General features: G+C 46.6%; 1 protein-coding gene across 2 annotated transcripts in view; it reads right to left on the reverse strand.

The window, feature by feature from the left end:
- Window positions 1-19,051, reverse strand: part of csmd2 (CUB and Sushi multiple domains 2) — a 225,237-nt gene that overhangs the window by 49,632 nt on the left and 156,554 nt on the right. For both annotated transcript variants that reach the window (XM_076011540.1, XM_076011539.1), the window contains exons 29-39: window positions 18,710-18,848; window positions 18,433-18,620; window positions 14,845-15,039; window positions 13,875-13,991; window positions 12,576-12,689; window positions 8,189-8,284; window positions 7,444-7,647; window positions 5,631-5,755; window positions 2,910-3,006; window positions 1,842-1,946; window positions 1,635-1,753 (exon numbers count right to left, since the gene is read on the reverse strand). In XM_076011540.1, coding sequence (XP_075867655.1) covers window positions 1,635-1,753; window positions 1,842-1,946; window positions 2,910-3,006; window positions 5,631-5,755; window positions 7,444-7,647; window positions 8,189-8,284; window positions 12,576-12,689; window positions 13,875-13,991; window positions 14,845-15,039; window positions 18,433-18,620; window positions 18,710-18,848 — 1,499 coding nt within the window. The remainder of the gene's footprint in view (window positions 1-1,634; window positions 1,754-1,841; window positions 1,947-2,909; window positions 3,007-5,630; window positions 5,756-7,443; window positions 7,648-8,188; window positions 8,285-12,575; window positions 12,690-13,874; window positions 13,992-14,844; window positions 15,040-18,432; window positions 18,621-18,709; window positions 18,849-19,051) is intronic.

A 19,051-nucleotide genomic window follows, 5' to 3' on the forward strand; every position in this document is an offset into this window, starting at 1 on the left:
CACAGGGAAATAAAAAATCTGTTCTCTCAGCTGTCGCTCAAACTATTCCTCCTGCTACTAAAGCCGCTGGCTTTTCAAATTGTTTTCTTTAAAAAATGATTCCCTGCAAGTCGCAAAGATCTCGCTGATTGGTTCTGAATATGTGTATTATGTCAGAAATAGCTTCACGTACAATTGAGCTGCTGCGCTGGAGATGTCTTTTAAAATTGCTGTCAGAATCTCATGATAAATTTAGACGATGACGAACGTTTGCAGACTCCAGCCCACACAATGGACAAATTCAGAGTTACAAGCCAAACAGATTTCAACTAGGAAATAAAGATGGAACTTTTTAATTTTTCAAAATGATGTTGACAACAAAGCTGACCGTATAACTTTGAGAGTAATTGTTTTAAACTCATGTCGAAGTCCTGAAAACATATTTTAAGGCTTTGAGAGTCAAGACCTCCCATCTCTGTTAACACATGTGACTTGTACTTGCAAGCTACCTAACTGCAAAGAAGAAACAGGTGCAACTCCTATTCTAACTATTTTGACTACAGATATCAAGTTAATGGCTTTATTAGGCCTATAGTTAAAGCAACCAGTTTTTGAAACAAATCCCTTAACTGCTCACATTAGCACCACCCCATTTACAAAATGAACAAATCCCTCTGTTGGTCTAGGAGTGGGTGGAGCTTGTGTGTTCATATGGATTTCCACACTCTATGAGAGATTCAACAATGAGTCAAAACAAATCTAATTCTCTTCAGCGAATGACTTGTACACTATCAATTCAGTAAAAAGAATCAAGTTTCCCATCACCACAGAAAAATGCTGGGTAAGTAGAACAACTTGATAAGGGAAGAACAGCAGAGACTCTAAGACCAGCGTCGTGTTCACAGAAGAAGGAACTTTCAAACAAATTTAGTTTGAACTACTGCATCTGGTGTTTTCCACAGATGTCACCATCTGTCGCCCAAAACCCCCGCGACTACGGCGGCAACATTGGAGGACGAGCCCAAACGCAGTCAAAACTTGGAGGCTATTTTAGACTTCATGAGGTTTTAAGCACCACATCAGTTAAATTATCACCGGCAGATGGAAGAAACCGGCCCTGATGTCTGTCTTGCTGCCGGGCGACACATAGTTGGAGTCGTTTTGTGTTTGCGGGACAGAAAGCGGCATGGGATCGGGGTTAGGTAACGGAGATCAATCCTTACATTGCATTTATTGGCAAAACAATACTGAGCCGGCTGCACGCGTGATTCGATCAGAGCAGGTGAACGCAGCATGCATGATGTTGCTGGTGCAAGAGCTGAACTCATTGACCTCCACAATCACATGCATATACATATTTTCTCTCGGCAGGAAATGAAATCTGGAGAAGAATATATATTTTCTTTTCGGACTAGATAAAGTCACTAAGAATAACTTGCATTTTCATGTGGTAATAATGAGCATTTCAATGTACATGAGGGGCAGGACCACTTCTAAGAAGGCAGCCAAGACATCACGATTAGTGAATAGAACAGCGGACTGGCTGTTACTATTGGTCTTTGATGCCGCTAACTATTACACACTGGGCTTTTAAATCAATTTTGGGATCTGGGGACTTGGGGCCTTCTGGGCCGATGCAGTGGAGTTAGTGTTACCTGCAGAGTGTAGCCAGGTTCGCACTGGAAAGACACCACGTTATTCATCTGGAGACGCTCCCCAACTTTGATGCCATTCATTGGAACGATAGGCTCTGGGCAGTTGGTTAGAGATACAGCTGGAACAAAAGCCAAAGATCAGTATTAGTATAGAAACATGACATTTCCCAGAAGAAATAGTTTTGTTTTTTTAAGCTGTGCACCTACTTTTGTATTCCAGCCTGAATCCAGCTGCAGAGACGCTGATATCGGAGAAGAAGTGGAGGTAGAGCTGGTTGGAGGTGCTGTTGAGGAGTGCAGGGACGGTGGTGCCTTGGGGAGAGGATTAACAGTTGGCGTTGAAGAAATGTTATCCTGAACAAGTGGCCATTATCACTTCTTTAAGCTGCGTTCAAGCAGCAAAATGCTGACCTTCGCTATTGATCAGAACAAAATACACAAAGTGTACGTTGCTTGTGCCGATAGCAAGCACAAAATTGTTTTTAAATGTTGCTGCCGTTACGCTTATATGCACCAGCGTCTGCATGCGTGCATGACGTGCATCTTTCATAGAGGCAACAGGATTTAGTGATGAGGCAGATGAGGAGGCAGATGAGGAGGCTAACCCGATTTGCCTTTTAACAAAACCAGGAGAACAAAAGCACATTTGCTGCCAACGTGTGGGCATGTAACAAGCTCAATTTAAAACGCGCCTTCCGACTGGAGAGCCAGAGCACAACAGCAGGTCCCGAGCGCTGTGTGACCTACAGTACAAGTGCATATTTAATAACTCAAACATGTTTGTAGCTCATCTCTGTTTATTTATACTGCGTCTCTATATTTTTGCGTAAATCCAATATTTGTCTTTGTTTGTTTTGCTGTTGTTCTGGGTTCCAAGGACAAACCTGGGAGAATTCCCTGTTGTGGTGTTGTCACTGTGAGTTGGAACAACACAGAAACTTTGAAAGATGCTCGCGGTGACACCGAATCGGGGAAGGGTAACCTCCGCACCAGTGAGTGGAAGAGAAGGATGCCAAATGTTGTACAAAATCAAGCTCATCAGGGTTCTACAATGCCTCAACCATGTCTGTAAATGCCATTTGTGTGTGTGTGTGTGTGTGTGTGTGTGTGTGTGTGTGTGTGTGTGTGTGTGTGTGTGTGTGTGTGTGTGTGTGTGTGTGTGTGTGCGTGCATAGTGCGAACGTATTAAACAGGCAAGTGACTTATGAAATGTGTGTGCTGAGCTGGCACAGAGAGATGATTAAAGACACGGGGGGGACACGCATCTGGCTGTACCTGAAAAGCTGCCAAGCATGGTGTCGGTGTTGTCTCCTCCATCGAAAACCTCCAGCGAGTCCCAGTTCTGCTCCGTGACAAAGCTGATTACCTGGATCTGAGACAGCGGAGGGAGAGGGAGAGAGAGGGAGAAAAAAAAAAAAAAGAAGGAAAAAACAGATTGGATTGAGCAGAGCGGTGGCAGTGGGGTCAAGGGTGCACCGCGGCGCAGAGCATTAAAAGTGAGGCTGAAGGGTTGAAGACGGATCAGTCGAAGGGGTAAATATGCCTGCACCAAATTCACTCGGCTTTCAGTGCAGAGATTGAGATTCTTTTTATAGCATGGAAAGGTGGAGCGATTTATCGCCGGCGAAAACACGACTGGCGGATGGCGTTCAACAGCAGACGCTTCGGGAATTACATCAAGATGAATTGACCATCAAAATACGGCATATTAAAAGTCCTGCAGTTTGCAAACTTCTAATACTAGTGTGAGTCTGTATCTTGCTAATGAAATGAATGAGAGAAATAAGCACATGCTAAAAACATTCAGTTTTTAGCATGTGCTAAAAAAAAAAATCTCTGTGATGTCACAAAGGGCACCAGGAACTAACTGATGACTATCCTGGGTTTGTTCCAACACACTCAGCTGGGTGTTTGTTGTTTCCATCTGACATTTGTATTGTCTCCTTGTGGAAGATCTAAAGAAGCAGCTTTAGCAGGAAGCTAAAGGCAAAGTCTCAGTAGCTGGCTGCAAACAGAGGGCTAAATATTCAGTTTCTTTGGACCTGATTGATGATTGATCGATGCAGTTAATTTGCATTAATTAATTCACACGGTTTCCAGAGGAACGTGTTGCGACCCTATGTGGTGAGTGCAAGGCATCCCTGAATGCAATTATCACGCACTGATGTGTTTACGAATGCCGTATGCACATTTGACCGACGATTCAAAATTTCACTCAGACTGAGCTTGGAATCCTTTTGCAATGCGCTGCTGGTGAATGAGCCTTGCTGATCCTCTGGCTGTAAACACTGTTCCTCCTCTTAGACCACCCAGAAAATCCATCTGTTCTTCATTCAAGCTGGCTTCAGGTTATTTGACTTTCTCCCAGTGTCGCTATGCGGCGCGTCCTCGGCCAGCTCGTCCCCCTCTGATGCGTATAGATTGGATACCGGCCAATTAAAGGGGCGGGAGAAGTTCTGATGCCCCCCGTGCAGACGCCGCAGATCACAGATTGATCTTTCATTAGCTGGGGTCCGTGGCGAAAGTGCCGCTGAGGAACCTCGCTCCTCCGAGTACCCTTTTGGATTGTGACGCTTTCATCTCGCGCGGTTCTGCTCGCTCTGAGAGGGAAAGCAGCCAGGGGAAGCAGAAGAAAAGAAAATAAATCAAATAGACAGGGGAGGAGGACGGGTTTAAAGAGGAACGATGGTGAGCGTCGTCGCGTCTAGCAGATGAGCGCGAGCGGTGACCTATTTTCACTGAAGAGGTGTGTTGATTCTGCGTGGGGGTTGGGGGGGGAGCTTGGAAGATAAGACAGTAATAGAGAACATACCAAAGGAATCTCTGCCTGTCAGGAATTCTACCATTCCCGACTCAGCCTGTTTGCCTTTCAGACGGTGTGCACCACACTCGGCTCCCGCCTCCCCAAAGTGAGCCTGTGGGCCAACTTGGTGTGTTTGACCTGCAAGGACAGTCGGCTGAGGTAGACGAGCTAATAGCTGAGGGACGGCACCGAGGTCATTAGCCGCAGAGGCTCAAGCATAAAGCCTGAAAACTTTCCATCACCCGGGTGCGCGGGGACCGTGCCCAGGTTTCCTGGCGGGAGTTCTACCAGCGCACGCATCAAGGAATCCGAATATGCAAAGTGAATTAATTGCCAAGAATGAAAGTCAACCAATTGAAGAGGCCATTTTTTATTTATTTTTTATTTTTTTCTTGAAAGTTGTGCAATCCAAAGTTTCTGCTAGAATGACCTAGCAAATTAAAGCGGTGCTATGTTGTTCCTTTCTTTTATATTTATATGTTCAGGGCTAATTAGATTTATGAGAGGGAGGATGGAGCCCCTACCAACCAACAGACATCAACATAAACATCTCTGATGAGGCAACAACAAGCTAGTCAGCTACGACAAGCTAGTTAGCAACTAGGACAAAGAACATGGTATCACAAGAGAGGATGAGGGAGCAGGCAGGCAAGGACTGGACAGGATGTGACAATCTTAAGGTAGAGTGTATCATCCTATTCTGTTAGTAACAGCGGTTCCATTTTCCTTTGTAATAATAATCTTAGAAATAATTTTTAAACCTTAGTTTTAAAGTAGAGAACATACATTGCGTCGCGTTAGACTCTGCAATCGTTATCTAACCTCCGGCACTCAGAAAGAATCATTAACACTACACAGTGAAAAAAAGTAAATCCGTTAATTAGGTTTTGAGCTATAAACCTGTCACCGGACCAGGAGCAAGCTGTCATTCATTAATTCATTCATTCAGCTAGAGGCTAAAGGTAAATAATGTATAGTATGGACTCATTAGAAAGTCTGAGCACACCATTTAATAAGACGTGTGCTTCACTGTTTGTTTGTTTTTTAAGCTAATGTCAACAACCGATTTCTGGACAGTGATCGCAGTACGAATCAGGGCAGTTTAAAAATGTTGATTACTGCCCTTTAAGCCGATTTTGATCTTAGATTTGGGAAGACTTCTCGACTCCCACTGAAATGTCTGGTCTACAGACCTGGATCCCTGATCCCTCAGGCACGGTGATCTTCCACACACAGTTGAGGCTGTTGAGGTAAGGCTCAGGGAAGCCGGGCGACAGGATGGTGCCGGTCCGATGTGTCAGATTGCCTCCACAGGGAACTGCAGCGCAAAACAAACAAACAAACGAGACGAGGTCATTATGAAAGCACAGCTGTACCAAAATCCGAACTGTAACAGACTAGATGTACCAAGATGGATTAAGGAGAAGATTAGGCAGGTCAAAACAAGCTCAAATAAATTTCCACACATTACGAGCATAAAAAAAGAAAAAAATATGTTAATATTAATCTTCCTTCGTAATCTGTTTACTACAAACAAATGTGCAATTCTGCCGAAAGGATTAAAGAATTTCCTGCAGGCAAATGTCAAAATTGAAAACAGGATGAGGAGACAAAGTGTGGCACGAAAACCTGATCTGCAGCCTTGTACCAGCAGGGCCTGATGTACCAGTAATAAACAAGATTTCCCATTATCTATTAAGCAATATGTTTCAAATAAAGCTTAGTCGTGAGTCGAAACAGCAATCAAATGAATGAAAACGAGAACCATGTGTACACACACACTTTCTCAAACGGAAAAAGGTCCTTTAATAACTGAATGGGATTCAATGTGTCTTCATTTAATACATGTGACTGACGAGTGTAGCTGTGTGTCTATGATAAAAGAAACATACTAACAATTAGAACAAGGACAGTTGTTATTTCTGGAGAAAAAAATAGCTACACACCACGGTTTTGTCGGGGCCACCACCAACTGTTCTACCAGTCAGTGGTGGCAAGTACCATCTTTCATATATATAGGAGGCAGTGTGACAGAGAGGGACACCAGGAGGCTTGATAAGCGGTTCTGGAAAGCCGGCTCAGTGCTGGGAAGGTGCCTGGACTCACTGAGGGTGGTGGAGAGGAGGATGCGGACCAAGCTGTCTGACATCATGGAAAATAGCATCCACCCCCTTCACCACACTGTGATGGAGCAGAGCAGTAGCCACAGAGGGAGGCTGACTGTGCTGCGCTGGAGGACTGAGCGCCGCAGGAGGTCGTTGGTCCCTACGGCCATCAGGCCGTTCAACGGTTGAGTGGTGGACAGGGAGCACAGCTCTTTTATTCATGACTTCTGTTTATTAATACTATGCATCAGGCTCACATTGTGATTCTTTGATTGATTGAATGGCTTTCTTATTGTGGTTGGGTGTATTATCTGTCTTTTTATGGTGTATGTATAGTGTGTACTGTGAGCTATGGGATACATAGAATTTCCCGAGGGGATGAATAAAGTGTCTTCCAACCTAGCTAACCTTGTAGCATAAAACACCTAACCGACTTAAATTGCTTGGTTTCTGGGGCCACAGATCAAACTGCCAGCCGTAACCGCACTTGCATTATGCAACAGTGACTGTAGAGTAACAGTTTTACAGTCCATCAACACTGTCTTCACAGGGGCGTCTCTGCATCGCGCAGCTGCCGACGAGCGGCCCAACATCTGCTGCGGCTGCATGTGCGTGTGTTTTGCGCGTCAAGTGCATGTCTCCATATGCGCAGGCGCGGCTGTCTATTTGTCGACGCTCAGTGCGACCCGTGCGCCACGTGGCTGAATCTCACTGTACGGCCGCGGGCGACAGGTTGGCAGCAGGCATCTGTCGGATTTCGCCGGAATTTGTGCAGGAAGTGGGAAGAGCAGCACGCGAGGACGAGAGGGGAGGGATGAATAAGACGACAAGCTGAATGGACCAAAGCAGTGTGTTGGGTCGGCGGGAGGCTGAACGGAGCAGTCGGGGTCGGGGACAGTACCTATGCAGCTGGGGATGGAGCTGTTCCACTGCGCCAGCGCGTTGGGGACTGTCAGACACTCGATGGCGCTCGATCCCTCCAGCACGTAACCCGGACTGCACTCGAAGCGGATCACAGCGCCCACGGCAAAGTTGTTGCCCATGCGCCGGCCGTTCCGCGGTTCCGGGACGGAGCTGCACTGAGTGGCGCTCGTCTGGGGAACAGCTTTGGGTAGACAAAGAGAGGGTGGTTGGTTAGTGGATTAGATTGGTACATACAGTTTCTGCCTGTGCATGTTTGTGTCATCTGTTGCTAGCCTCCAGCAATTCGGAGCAAGTTAGAAGGTCCTTCGAATGAAAAAAAACTTTTTTTAAAATTAAAAGTCTAACTTGACTGCAACATGTGGTGGTCTTTTTCTCCTAATTTATTGGTGAAACTGTCCGGAATGCGGCAATTTGCATTTGGATATCTGAAGAAAATATGGTTCCAAGCACAGTGCATGGTTTCAGTGAGAGAACAATTCAAGGAACATTGTTTTCCCTTAAGGGAGTGGGGCAATGGGAGAGTTTAAGCAAAAAGCCTTTCTACAGACTGATGTTTTTTACACCGTTGACGCTCCAGTGAGCACAATTCTGCCGACTGAGACCCACCAGAGCACACGGCAGCCGAAGAAGAATCCTCCCAGAATCACTCGATAGCAAAGTAAAACTGTAACCGTTTGAAGAGATAGTCTGCGTGTGTGTGTGTGTGTGTGTGTCCCACTTACCCTGATAGACCAGGTGGAATCCTCTCGAGCTGGACTGACCTTTGGAGGTGAAACGGATCAGGATTTGGTTGGAGGTTGCAAGCGGTAAAGACTCGCCTGTAATGAGAGGACAAAAAAAAGAACAAAGAGGGTTGAATAATCAGCAATGTGTCGGCACACCGCTTCATTATAGAGATTCTGGAAACAGGCTTATATAGCGCAGGCAGTCCAGAGGCAGCCGATGATCTCAGTACATGGTTTATCCAAAGAGTGAGGAATTGGTCATTTGTTCTAACATGGTCCAATTTGCAAGACTTATGCAAAAATATCAACTCCAACAAAATAAATCTCACAAAAGACTTCAATAGACGTATCATTAAAATGCAAATGCCCCGTGATTGCAAAGATATACTTGCCTCCCTGCTTATCAGACACGCTTATCAGAATTGCAAGCAATTCCCATCGTCGAATAAAGTGGCTTAATGTCTTTGGCGATTTGAAACATCAAGAAAAACCCACATAGACTTACGCAATCTCTAAATATACAAGATTATCATTATAATTGAAACAGAAAAAAAGTGTCTTACTCTTTCAGCTGTTTCAAAACAAAATGAGACATTCCCATGAGATATCGAGCTTTAGTGTTGAACTTCACAAGGAGGTTCCCGACCTGGGATCTCCTGCCAAACCAGTCAGCGACGCCTTGGCGGCATCGCACCCCGAAAAAATTTGGAAGACTTTTGGAAGAGCACATTTGGTCGGTCAGGTACTGTCCTGACTGCACCCGAAAGCCATTAGCATAGACGGGGGCTCACCATTAATCATTCATTCGGCTTTTTCATGGGGAAATTAATTATAAAGGAGAACATGTAGCACGTGTAGTGTTTCAAATGGAAATGAGTTTGCAGTAATTATTACTTGGGAGTGGGGCGGAAGCAAAAAAAAAAAAAAAAAAAAAAAAAAGAACAGAGAAGAAATCGGACTGCTGTGCGCTGCAGCGGATGAAATTCATCACAGACGGGACATTTGGTCTACGGTGGCCCTGCCGCCTCCTCGGTCGAGGGGAACCCCCGCCCTCCCCACGCCGGCGCCGCAGCCACTGTGGCGGAAAAGTATTTGTTGACTGGCGTGGAACATGATACAAAGTGTGAGGGAGTCTGTCTCCGGCCCTCCGTCCCCCTCCCAGTGTGCCGCTGACTGGCTCTCTGCAGTGGATCTCATTACTCTGTGTCTGCTTTGCTGTCACGCTGCCGTGTGGAGGCAGACGCGCCTTTACCCCTGGGGCAACATCTGCTAGTGTGTGTGTGAGAGAGTGTGAATGGCAGTGGATGTATGGAAAGCACACACACACACACACACACACACACACATATATAAATATATATATACATATATATTTTTTTTTGCCTCCCACATATACAGTATGTGCGAGCGGACTTGTGATGCCTATTTCTGGGTGACGGCTTCCTGAGACAAGCTACAACCGCACCGCATCAACACTTTGATTGTGCGAATCCCGCTGCGGGGTTTCTCCCGACACGCTGGCCGGGTTATTGGAAGTTAGCTCTCGCCCAGCGCCGCGGCCGGTGACGGTGTTTCATTTTTTGCTGCGCAGGGCAGCGACTCATCCGAGCCAGATCAAACGTGTCAGCGTGCGACTCATCAAATCTTTGGACGCCCTCCAGCTTCCGGGCCGCTACCGGACTTAATCCAATCCCAGTTCCGTCCGACGGAGAGAATCGTCGGGTGTGTGCGGTTGGTTGGTTGGTTGCTGAGCGATGGTTTTTCATACAGCGAGTACGGGAGAAGGAGAAAAAGGGGCGACAACTTCAGCTGTTGGATTACAACTCCATCGGGTTTTACGGAAAAAAACCCCAGAGGAAGCATGTTGGGGAATTTAAATTTCAGTTGCGGCTAACGAGCATTTATATGACCAGGCATGTAACCACACAGTTCAATTTGCTGTGTAACTGCGACTAAAGTGTCTCAGTGTGATTGAGAGCACACAAAAACGTTTCACTGACCGTGAAATCCTGAGGGAACCACGGTTATTCCAGGCTAAAGAAAACTATAAAAATGTCTCTTTTTAGCTGCAGAGGAAAGTGAGAGGTACAGTTGTCAACGGACAATGCAGGCCATCATCCTTTGCAACATAGACGTTACGGCAGAGTCTGCTCAAGAGACTGAGCGACAAAAGGTACAAACCAAACGCTCTGAGTCCATTCTTACTCTCTATTAACTCGTTCGCTGACTCAACCTTGCTATCACTTGCTAGATAACAACATGACAACATTGTGAGACAGTGGAGTGGGTGGAGTGGAACTTGCGTGGCAATCTAGATGAGTGCACGCTCTCCATGACGGACCGAATGACTGCAATGACTCCAAAACCTGATTCAACTTGGTGAGAACAACACACAAACGCGAGTCGGCGAAAATAATTGAGTTTGCCGTCGCTGACGCCCTGGTAAGCAGAGGGACCTTCAGACGGCGCTGCTGCTCTGCGTCTCAATTTTAATCCCTCTCCCCCTTCTTTTAACCTCCCTGCCACCGCTGCCGGTGACGAGCTATCATTTCAAGAGGCGCCAAAGTGCACAATGGCGGCCGTGTCGAAGCAAACCGGCTGTTCGAGATCAGCGCAGGTGCTTTGACAACCGTGATTGGCCACGTTTGACAAATGACACGGCGCCAACAACACACAACACACTGCTTACACCTCAATATATATTTACTGCGCGCAATAATAGCCTCTGCGCGTCCCTTTTATACGTTTGCAGACGTGTGTTTGACCACTCCAATCAAGTCTACTTTCGGTGTGCCGGCCATGGAGATGCAGGTGCGCGAGTCCTGGCGCTGCCCAATCCATGCTATTTCCTCGCCGGTGCAGATTGTGTCAGCTACAAAAAGTCTGTCTTCCCTTGCCAAAGTCTGTCAGCTCTGCTCTGCCATGCCTGGTTAGAGTGCTGTGAACCTGCCGCCAGAAGTCTGCTGTTAATATAGAGTCCTGTTTATTGAGCTGTGGCCCCATTTTTTTTTCTTTTCTTTTTTGTTCCCGAGGCTGCCCTGGACTCAAACCAAAGCAATCATTTTCCTTTTGTCAGGCCACCGAGGCTGGGGGGGGGGGTTGGCCGAGATGAAGCGATGCCTTAAAACTCGCACACCTTCTCCAACCAGCCTCTTCTGAAAGGTCGCATCTCCCTTATTCAAGCCGTCTCTTTTATAGCCCATCAACGCGGCTGTACCATTTTTCACGCCCCTGCATTGACAATTTGATGATGCGGCTCCAGCACAAATGACACATTCACAGTCACCCCTGACCCGCGCGGCAATTTCACGCTGTGAATGTTTTCATTTTCTTTCATTCTGCCGAACCTCCTCCACTTTTCTGTGTTTTTTGTAAATCTGCAGATGCCTAGTGAAGTATTTTGAAGAAGAAATGTGAATGATGACACCATGACGAGGTTTATGTTTTGGGAAAGGTTAAACATAAACAAAAAAGAAAATGCCCTAGGTTAGGAAAGTAAGAGTTAGAGCTAAAAAAAAAAAGGTCTGTCATTTGACCATCAGGGGCAGAATTATGTGGAAAGATGTCGGAAAAGAGTGAAGTTTTTTTTTTTCTCTTTGAGATTAAACAGACTTCCCACAAGTTATTATTGATTTCATAAACTGATGTTTTCTTTGTCATTTCTATCATAAGGAAGATAATGCACGGCCTAAATTGTCCAAGGATTTTTTTTTCTCACTAATTAGTACATCTGTTGGTCTATTGCCGTCTTTGCAAGGATATTGACTGCAAATCGCTGCCTCGCTTCACATCGGGACTCGCAATTGCTAACTGCTGAACACACAAGCAATGCAATATTCATTTGAATGTTTTCACTCGTAATATGTATTTGCCTTTTTTCGCACCACAGGGAGCAAGTGCATGTGTGTTTACGCGCCCACACTCGCAGATGCGGCTGGGCGTGTAAACAATCTCAGACTCCACGTGCAATTGCGTCGCGCCAGTTCAGCTTTATTAACAACATGCACGTGTGCCCGGAGGCTCCTGATGCGCCGGTCCCTGCGGCTTCTCTCTTCTAAGTCGTTGTTGTTGTTCGCCGCTCAAGTGTTTCTACAGCTCACTGGAGCTCACCTGCAGCCACCGGCGGCTGTGCCGGCGTCAGCGATTTATCCGTGGCTTTAAACGGATCGCCGTGAAAGGCATAAGACAACGATTTCATTAAATCCCTTCTCGTGTCAAAGAATAATGCCACTCCTCAGAGTAGCGCCGGTGCCGGATGTGAGGAGAAATCCCAAATGAGCGCATGTGATTTGCGTTGATCGTACATCCCTCCTACTTCCAATTCAGAACACATTTACACATTTAAATATGTCCAGTTTAGTTTAGATGAGTTTTGTTGGAATACCTGTGTGTGCTCCGGAGAGGGAGCTGAGAACGCGAGAGTGCTGTGTCGGCCCGTCGTAGACCTCCACGATGTCGTTCAGGGCGGTCTGGAAGAAGGCGAACTGGCTGAAGACCACTGCAAAAGAAAGTTTAGAGCGTCAGTGAAAACAGGAACTGGATACGTCAGTCAGTCTGTCATGGTTTTGCTTGGATGAAGGCTTTAAACAAGATAATGCGTTATTTGAGGGCCATAGACATGAGGAGGAAGGAGGATGAGGTGGAGGAATGAGGAGGAAGAGGAGGAGGAGGAGGAAGAGTGAGAAGAAGTAGGATGAGGAGGAAGAGGAGGAGGAGGAGGAAGAGTGAGAAGAAGTAGGATGAGGAGGAAAAGGCAGTGAGCAACGTCGGCATCGGTATTTGCATCTTTCAGTCACGTTGTGTCCCTGCATTGTTGTGCTGCCTGAATAATTTGCCACTCCTCCAGTATCCTGGATACATACTGGAAGCCAGCTGTGACCTTTAAGATGGAAATGGCAAAACACAGAGAAAAATTCAGGAGCTGTGTATCTCCCAGACACCAATTATATTTTTGCACGCGTCTGACTCGTGACACATTGTGCAGATTGATGTGCACGACCGTTGCCAAGCTTCTCCTCCCTTAAAAAAAAAATCAACTCAAAAACAAAAACGTTGAAAAAAGCAGGCAGTGGCGCTGCCATTTCAATCTGCCTTAAAACACAAAGTACGGTGGAAAACAGTTGATGTAATTGCAAGTTTAGATGACGAGTGTGTCGGCGAAGGAGGAATGTGCTCAGCGAAACCGTTTTTTTTTTCTCTCTTACACATCCGCCACAGAAGAGATCACAGGTGTAAGGAAAATAACGCAATCATTTTCCTCATACTTGTTATATTCAGCGAGAAAAAAAAAACAGAGCTGAAGAGGGGCAGCGTTTTGTTCAACACTGCTTAATCACAGATAAAGCAACCGCACACACTCGCGGATAACGCAACAATAACAACAGAATTAGCCGTGTAGGCATAGTCAGATTAAAGAAGGGGGAAATAGTATTAAAAGAAGATTTTCTTCTTTTAAAAGATTTTTTTTGATTTTTACAATCACATTTATTTACAAAGTACAGACTAAAAAATGATGCACCTTTTCCTAACTTAAAATAAATGATTAAAAAAAAAAATAATGAACAATAAACACAAAATCAAAACCAAGCCAGAAGAAGAAGAAGAAGAAGAGGAAGAAGAAGAAGGAAGAAAAAAACAAGCTTTTTTTCCAACCCACGAAACGCAATGCTCCTCCCCAAGTTACCATAGTCCTTGGGAACCACCACGGAGTACAGGCAGGTCCGTGCCCGGCTGTAGTTTCCAGGGTAACCGGGAGACAAGACCACCCCTTCCAGTCCGGAGTACTGCCCACCACACGGTGCTGAGGAGGGAAATAAAATAAGCATGGATGTATTATAAGAGCTGGATACCGGACTGGCAATATGGTGGAGTGCCATTTTTTTTCCAGAGGCCACTTGAGGGACTGTAGCAAAAAAAATCCCATGGGCCCCAAAATCATCAACAGGACGACTGTGACCTGAAACGCGATTCATTTCAAATCTTTCTAATATAGATTTTTAGTTTTTTAGTCATCAAAAAAATGATGAAGGCCAGAAAATCAGCAGAAAAGAGTTTATTCCCAGCATGCCGTCAGGACGTCGTACATTCTGCTGTGTCTCAGCTCCTTCTGATTGGCTGCGTCCTGACGTGTCTGTAAGTGAAGCTTTCCAGGATCGTTCTGATTGGCCAAATAGATCATGTGAGTTACAGAGGCATGATGGGAAGTGACACTACCGCACATGCTCTATGGGCTCATTAATGTGAAAGTTAAAAACTTTTTTGCCGCATGCACTGGGTGAGGAACTTCACTGAAATGAATGGGCCGCCATCTTGGAGTCTGGGGGCCTGGAAATAAGTCAAGAGGACGAGACTCGAGAGACAGCAGTGAGAAGACAGTGATTTTCATCCTTTCTTTGCCGTAACACATAAAATTACTTCTCTGATCTGATTGGTCCTAGCTCAGCTCAGCTTTGCTTGGTTCTCCTCTCCCTCGTTTACAGGCCTGCGTCTCCTGTTAAAGTGAGCCCTTGCACCAAGAGGTGCGGGCGCAGGTTGCGAGGGAGGATCGTAGCATTGTGACTGCAGGACCCAGCGCCTATACATGTGGATCAAGGTGCGATGCAGCTCGTGCAGATCTGCCTTCCTGACAGCCGCCTCCAGATGCCGGCGCTCACCGATGCAGACGGGCTTGGGCTTGTTCCAGCTCGGCTTGCCGTCTCCCCCCATGATGCAGGTGAGGGCCGGGTCTCCCTCCAGCGTGTAGCCGCTGTCGCAGCGGTAGGTGACGGTGGAGCCCAGCTTGAGCTCGGCGCCCGCCCGGGTCCCATTGCGCACCAGACCCGGCTCGAAGCACGACTCCCTGGGGTTCTCTGCGGGGGAGGGAGAGAAAGGCAACGTGGTGGAAAAATCAGCGGCAGACAGGAGCGTGCGTTGCTATTCAACGGGAGTATTTTTTTTTTCTTGCATCATATCACAATGCTACAAGATTTTTTTCTCTCTCTCTCTCTCTCCCCCGCCAAGTTTCTCTGGTATTCTCGTCTCTTCTCTCAGCTCCGACACTCATTCATTCCGTTTTTTCGGGTAAATTCATCTCACTAACTGCAGCTTTTCTCCTCCCGGGCCCTTCGCCGCGCCCATGTAACTCTCCGCGCGTTGCTGGAAGTGCAGTACGGCTATGAAGACGGACGGAAGGCTGATTGAGAATGGCAGCGCTCTGGCCCAAGGTCTGCTGACTGCACACAACCGGCCCTCGCGCGCCGCTTCACTGTGCAGCCGACCGGGGACGACGCGCATACGCGAGCCGTCCCAGTGTTGCGACCGCATATCAATCACCGAGGTCGGAAGACGTCTCGCTCAATTGGCCTGTCAATGTGGCACACTTTGGCACCTTCACGGTTAAAACAAACACGGGGGAGACACTTGGGGCTGTTGAGTTCAGTTGCCGACGGCGTGAGAAAACATCAGAGTTTGAAGTTGATGCGCACGGAAAGAGGAGTGGAAATGATCTGTTTAGTCAGACAAGCTTCCGTTTACTTCTCAAACTCTCAAAAATGAAAATGAGCGTGACAATCTCAAGCAGCTGAAGGGTTGTTGTGGATTAGAAAGAAATGGAGCTGCTTTTGTGGGTTGTTGTTACTTGACTTATCATAACTTTCCTGTCCTTTTCCCTCTTGCTGGCGCTGTTTTCCATTTTTTAAATTTCTACCCTGTAAGATGTGCACCATTTCTGCTTGAACAGCCATTTCCAAGGCCTGGTCATGATGTGAGTGTTCTCTGCTTTACTTATTACACCTTTTATTCGGGACGTCTTGATAGCGCCTGGTCAACAAATAATGCAAGTCCAATCTTTGGACATGAAAGAATCCAGTCTTCATATGTCTCTATAGGAATACACATTGTAAACACAGATATTCTGTTGCAAGTTACCCTATTGAAAATGTAATATCAGTGTTATTATTTCAATGACTTCATCAAATTAATGTAACCGATTACATTTCATTACATTTTGATTACGTTTCTAAATTTTCATAAACTTTCTCAACCTTTCTGACGAGACAGTGTTAAGCTTCAGCAGTACTAGAGAGACAATTCAGTTGAACAGCACTGGTCATCAATATCAAACCATTGTCTTGTGAAAAAAACTTTCTTTTTTATTAAACTGGGCCAAACTCTTAGAACTGCCATCAAGACAGCAGGTCAAACTCCCCAGCCTCCGTTTGATCTGAACCCAGGGCGCAGTTCACCAGACAGGAAGCCGTCCTTCACGGCTGAACAGAACTCGCGGACCAGGCACGAGGCCTGTCCCCTCTGTCTGTCAGGTCCGTCTGCCACCCTGAGCACTTCATTTCTAACTGGGTTGAGCTCACTGGGCTGATTTAAAAACCTGGACTTCCCCTCCGTCGCCTCTTAGCATTAGGCGGCTGCACATGGCGAGGGCAGGGGCGGCGGGGGAGGCGGGGGATGTGTGATCGGTGTCGGAGTTCGTGACGGTCAGCCAGCACGGCTGATTGAACAAGACTCGCCGTGGGACGTTTTTAAGGCACGAGAGGGAGTGGGCGAGCGGGCGGGCGGAATCATATGAATTAGAAAAAAAACCCTCAAAGGTGTTAAAGTGAAGCGACGTGGACAGGCATTGGTGAAGGTATTCGACCAGACTGGTGAATGTATGTATGGCGGGCGTTTCTCTCCGCGCCTTATACGGACACATCCACATCTATCTGCGTCCGGGCTCGGAGCCGTCCGCCACACCAACACATATTTCCCCGGAGTGCCTAATCAGACGCGGCCAGACAACACGGCCAAAACAGAGAGACGCAACGACGGCTCAGCAAAGCGCCCTGGGCAAATTTTTCCTAATGCAATTTCCAGCGGTAGGCAGGCAGGCAGGCAGGCAGGCAGGCAGGCCGACCATAATGCGGGTCGCGCCAGCTCGTCCGCTCGCTGCTTCTTCACCAAATGGGCCCGAAGTCGCAGCCAAAACACGCTCACACCCCCTCCCGCCGTTCTGTTTGTCTGAAACCGAGGAGGTAATTTATGTATTATTTGGTTATGGTTCATTAGTGTGGAGAATTGGAAGTGGGGAGAGGGGTTTTTTTGTTTTTTTCTTGAACCTCACACTGAGTCCATCTGCTCCTCCAGATTGGCCATACGATATCACACGCTGCGGTAAATATAGCGGGGAGTGAATTAAGGGGAACGGTCCGTGACGCCTTCCATGGCAAAAAAAAACAAAAAAAACAACCGCAAAATATGTGCATGAAAGGCGGCGCTGTGCGGCGTTAACGGGTCCCATTATCGAATTTACTCTTTACTTCCAAACAAGAAACGCTGAGCAAACGTTTAATCCTCAGATGATGTAACGTCTGGTACCATAAACAGCTCTAATAGAGGCTGGGAGATTTAGGGAAGTTGCAGGAGCTGCTGTAGCAGATCACCTGCTTGAAAGCACTCATATTTACCTTTTGGCAGCGAAAGACTTTAGCATGCAGGCAACTCGTCATTGCCTGTAGAGAAATAGTCTGAAAACCAAAGTGTGCATGTGGCGTAAACACTCTTCTCTCTGTCTCAAGCTGAAAATCAATCTGCAACCTGTGCCCTGTAGCACTTGTAGGCAAATAGATTTGGGACCACACAAACAGCGAGGTGTGGTGAGCTGAGCTCTTAAACAATAATAATGATAAGGCGGAAGAAAAAACAGCCTGGGCTGATTCATGAGGAGCCCTCTGTGTAGCCGGTGGAGCGCCGATCAAAACAAGCTTAAGCACTCACACCCACACAGACACACACACAGACAATGTCTGTTTTTTTTTTATTCTCATATTTCTTGGTGTGAGTCAGCAGCTTGGGGAGATACTATCTGAGATCAATACTGCTAGGAGGGGGTTGTTTTTTCAGCTAAGATACCCCTACCAATTCTTTCTCCCCATTTTCGCCGAAATAATCCCACTTAGTGGACAAGACACATGAGAAATTTAAGAAGAAACCATCTGCAAGGTCAATAAGCGGTCGAGGATAAATCCATTCTCCCGCAAAGGGAGTGTTTAAAATTGAATTGTTCGGGCCCCGGGAACCAAGTGGCCGAGCGTTTGGCTGGGAACGGTGAGAGGTGTGACGTTAAAGTTTAAAGAAGAGAGAGAGAGAGAGAGAGAGAGAGAGAGAGAGAGAGAGAGAGAGAGAAAAGTGTGATTGGAAAAGTCACGCGGCCATAGAAACAAATGAGGCAGGTTTTTAACGAGGTCAAAGCTTTCGTCCAATTAGCCTACCTGTGTACTGAAGCACGAACCCGTTGCTGCTGAGGGAGGCGTCGCTGCGGAACGCCAAGAAGAGAGTGTTGGAGCTGCTTTCAATGCGATCCGGAACGTCCGAGCCGTAGAAACTTCCCAGCAGGGGGCTGAGGGAGTCTGGCCCGTCATAGATGTGCAGGAAATCATAACTAGGCTCCAGGCTGAAGCTGGTTGCAGAACAGTAAAATACATTAAAAAGCAAAATCCATCATTGTGCTGTATGTCTGAGGAAAAATAGTGATGCCAGATGCCATACTAGTTGAAGTTGAGAGCAATGACGTAGTCCTGCGTGACAGTCACCGTCCAGTCGCACTCCTTCCCATGTGGATACGGTGCAGGATAGTCTGGTGACAGGATCAGCCCACTGGGACCCGTCAGGTTCCCACCGCACGGAGCTACAACCAATGAGGAGATGTCAGGACGATGCTGTTTGTCAGCTTATTCTTTTCTCAGTCCCTGTTCTATCAGAGTGTAGAGAACCAACATAAGTCGTCGTCCTTTCAGTTTAACTGTTTTAAACTTTAAAATTTAGTAAATAAAAGGAGCATAAAAAGGTCTAAAAAGATCAAAAAAACATCTAAGCCATTGCAAAAGACAG

This window comes from Nelusetta ayraudi, unplaced genomic scaffold (assembly GCF_046127955.1).
Source record: "Nelusetta ayraudi isolate G7.1 ecotype Tasmania unplaced genomic scaffold, CSIRO-AGI_Nayr_v1 ptg000135l, whole genome shotgun sequence".
Classification (NCBI taxonomy): domain Eukaryota; kingdom Metazoa; phylum Chordata; class Actinopteri; order Tetraodontiformes; family Monacanthidae; genus Nelusetta; species Nelusetta ayraudi.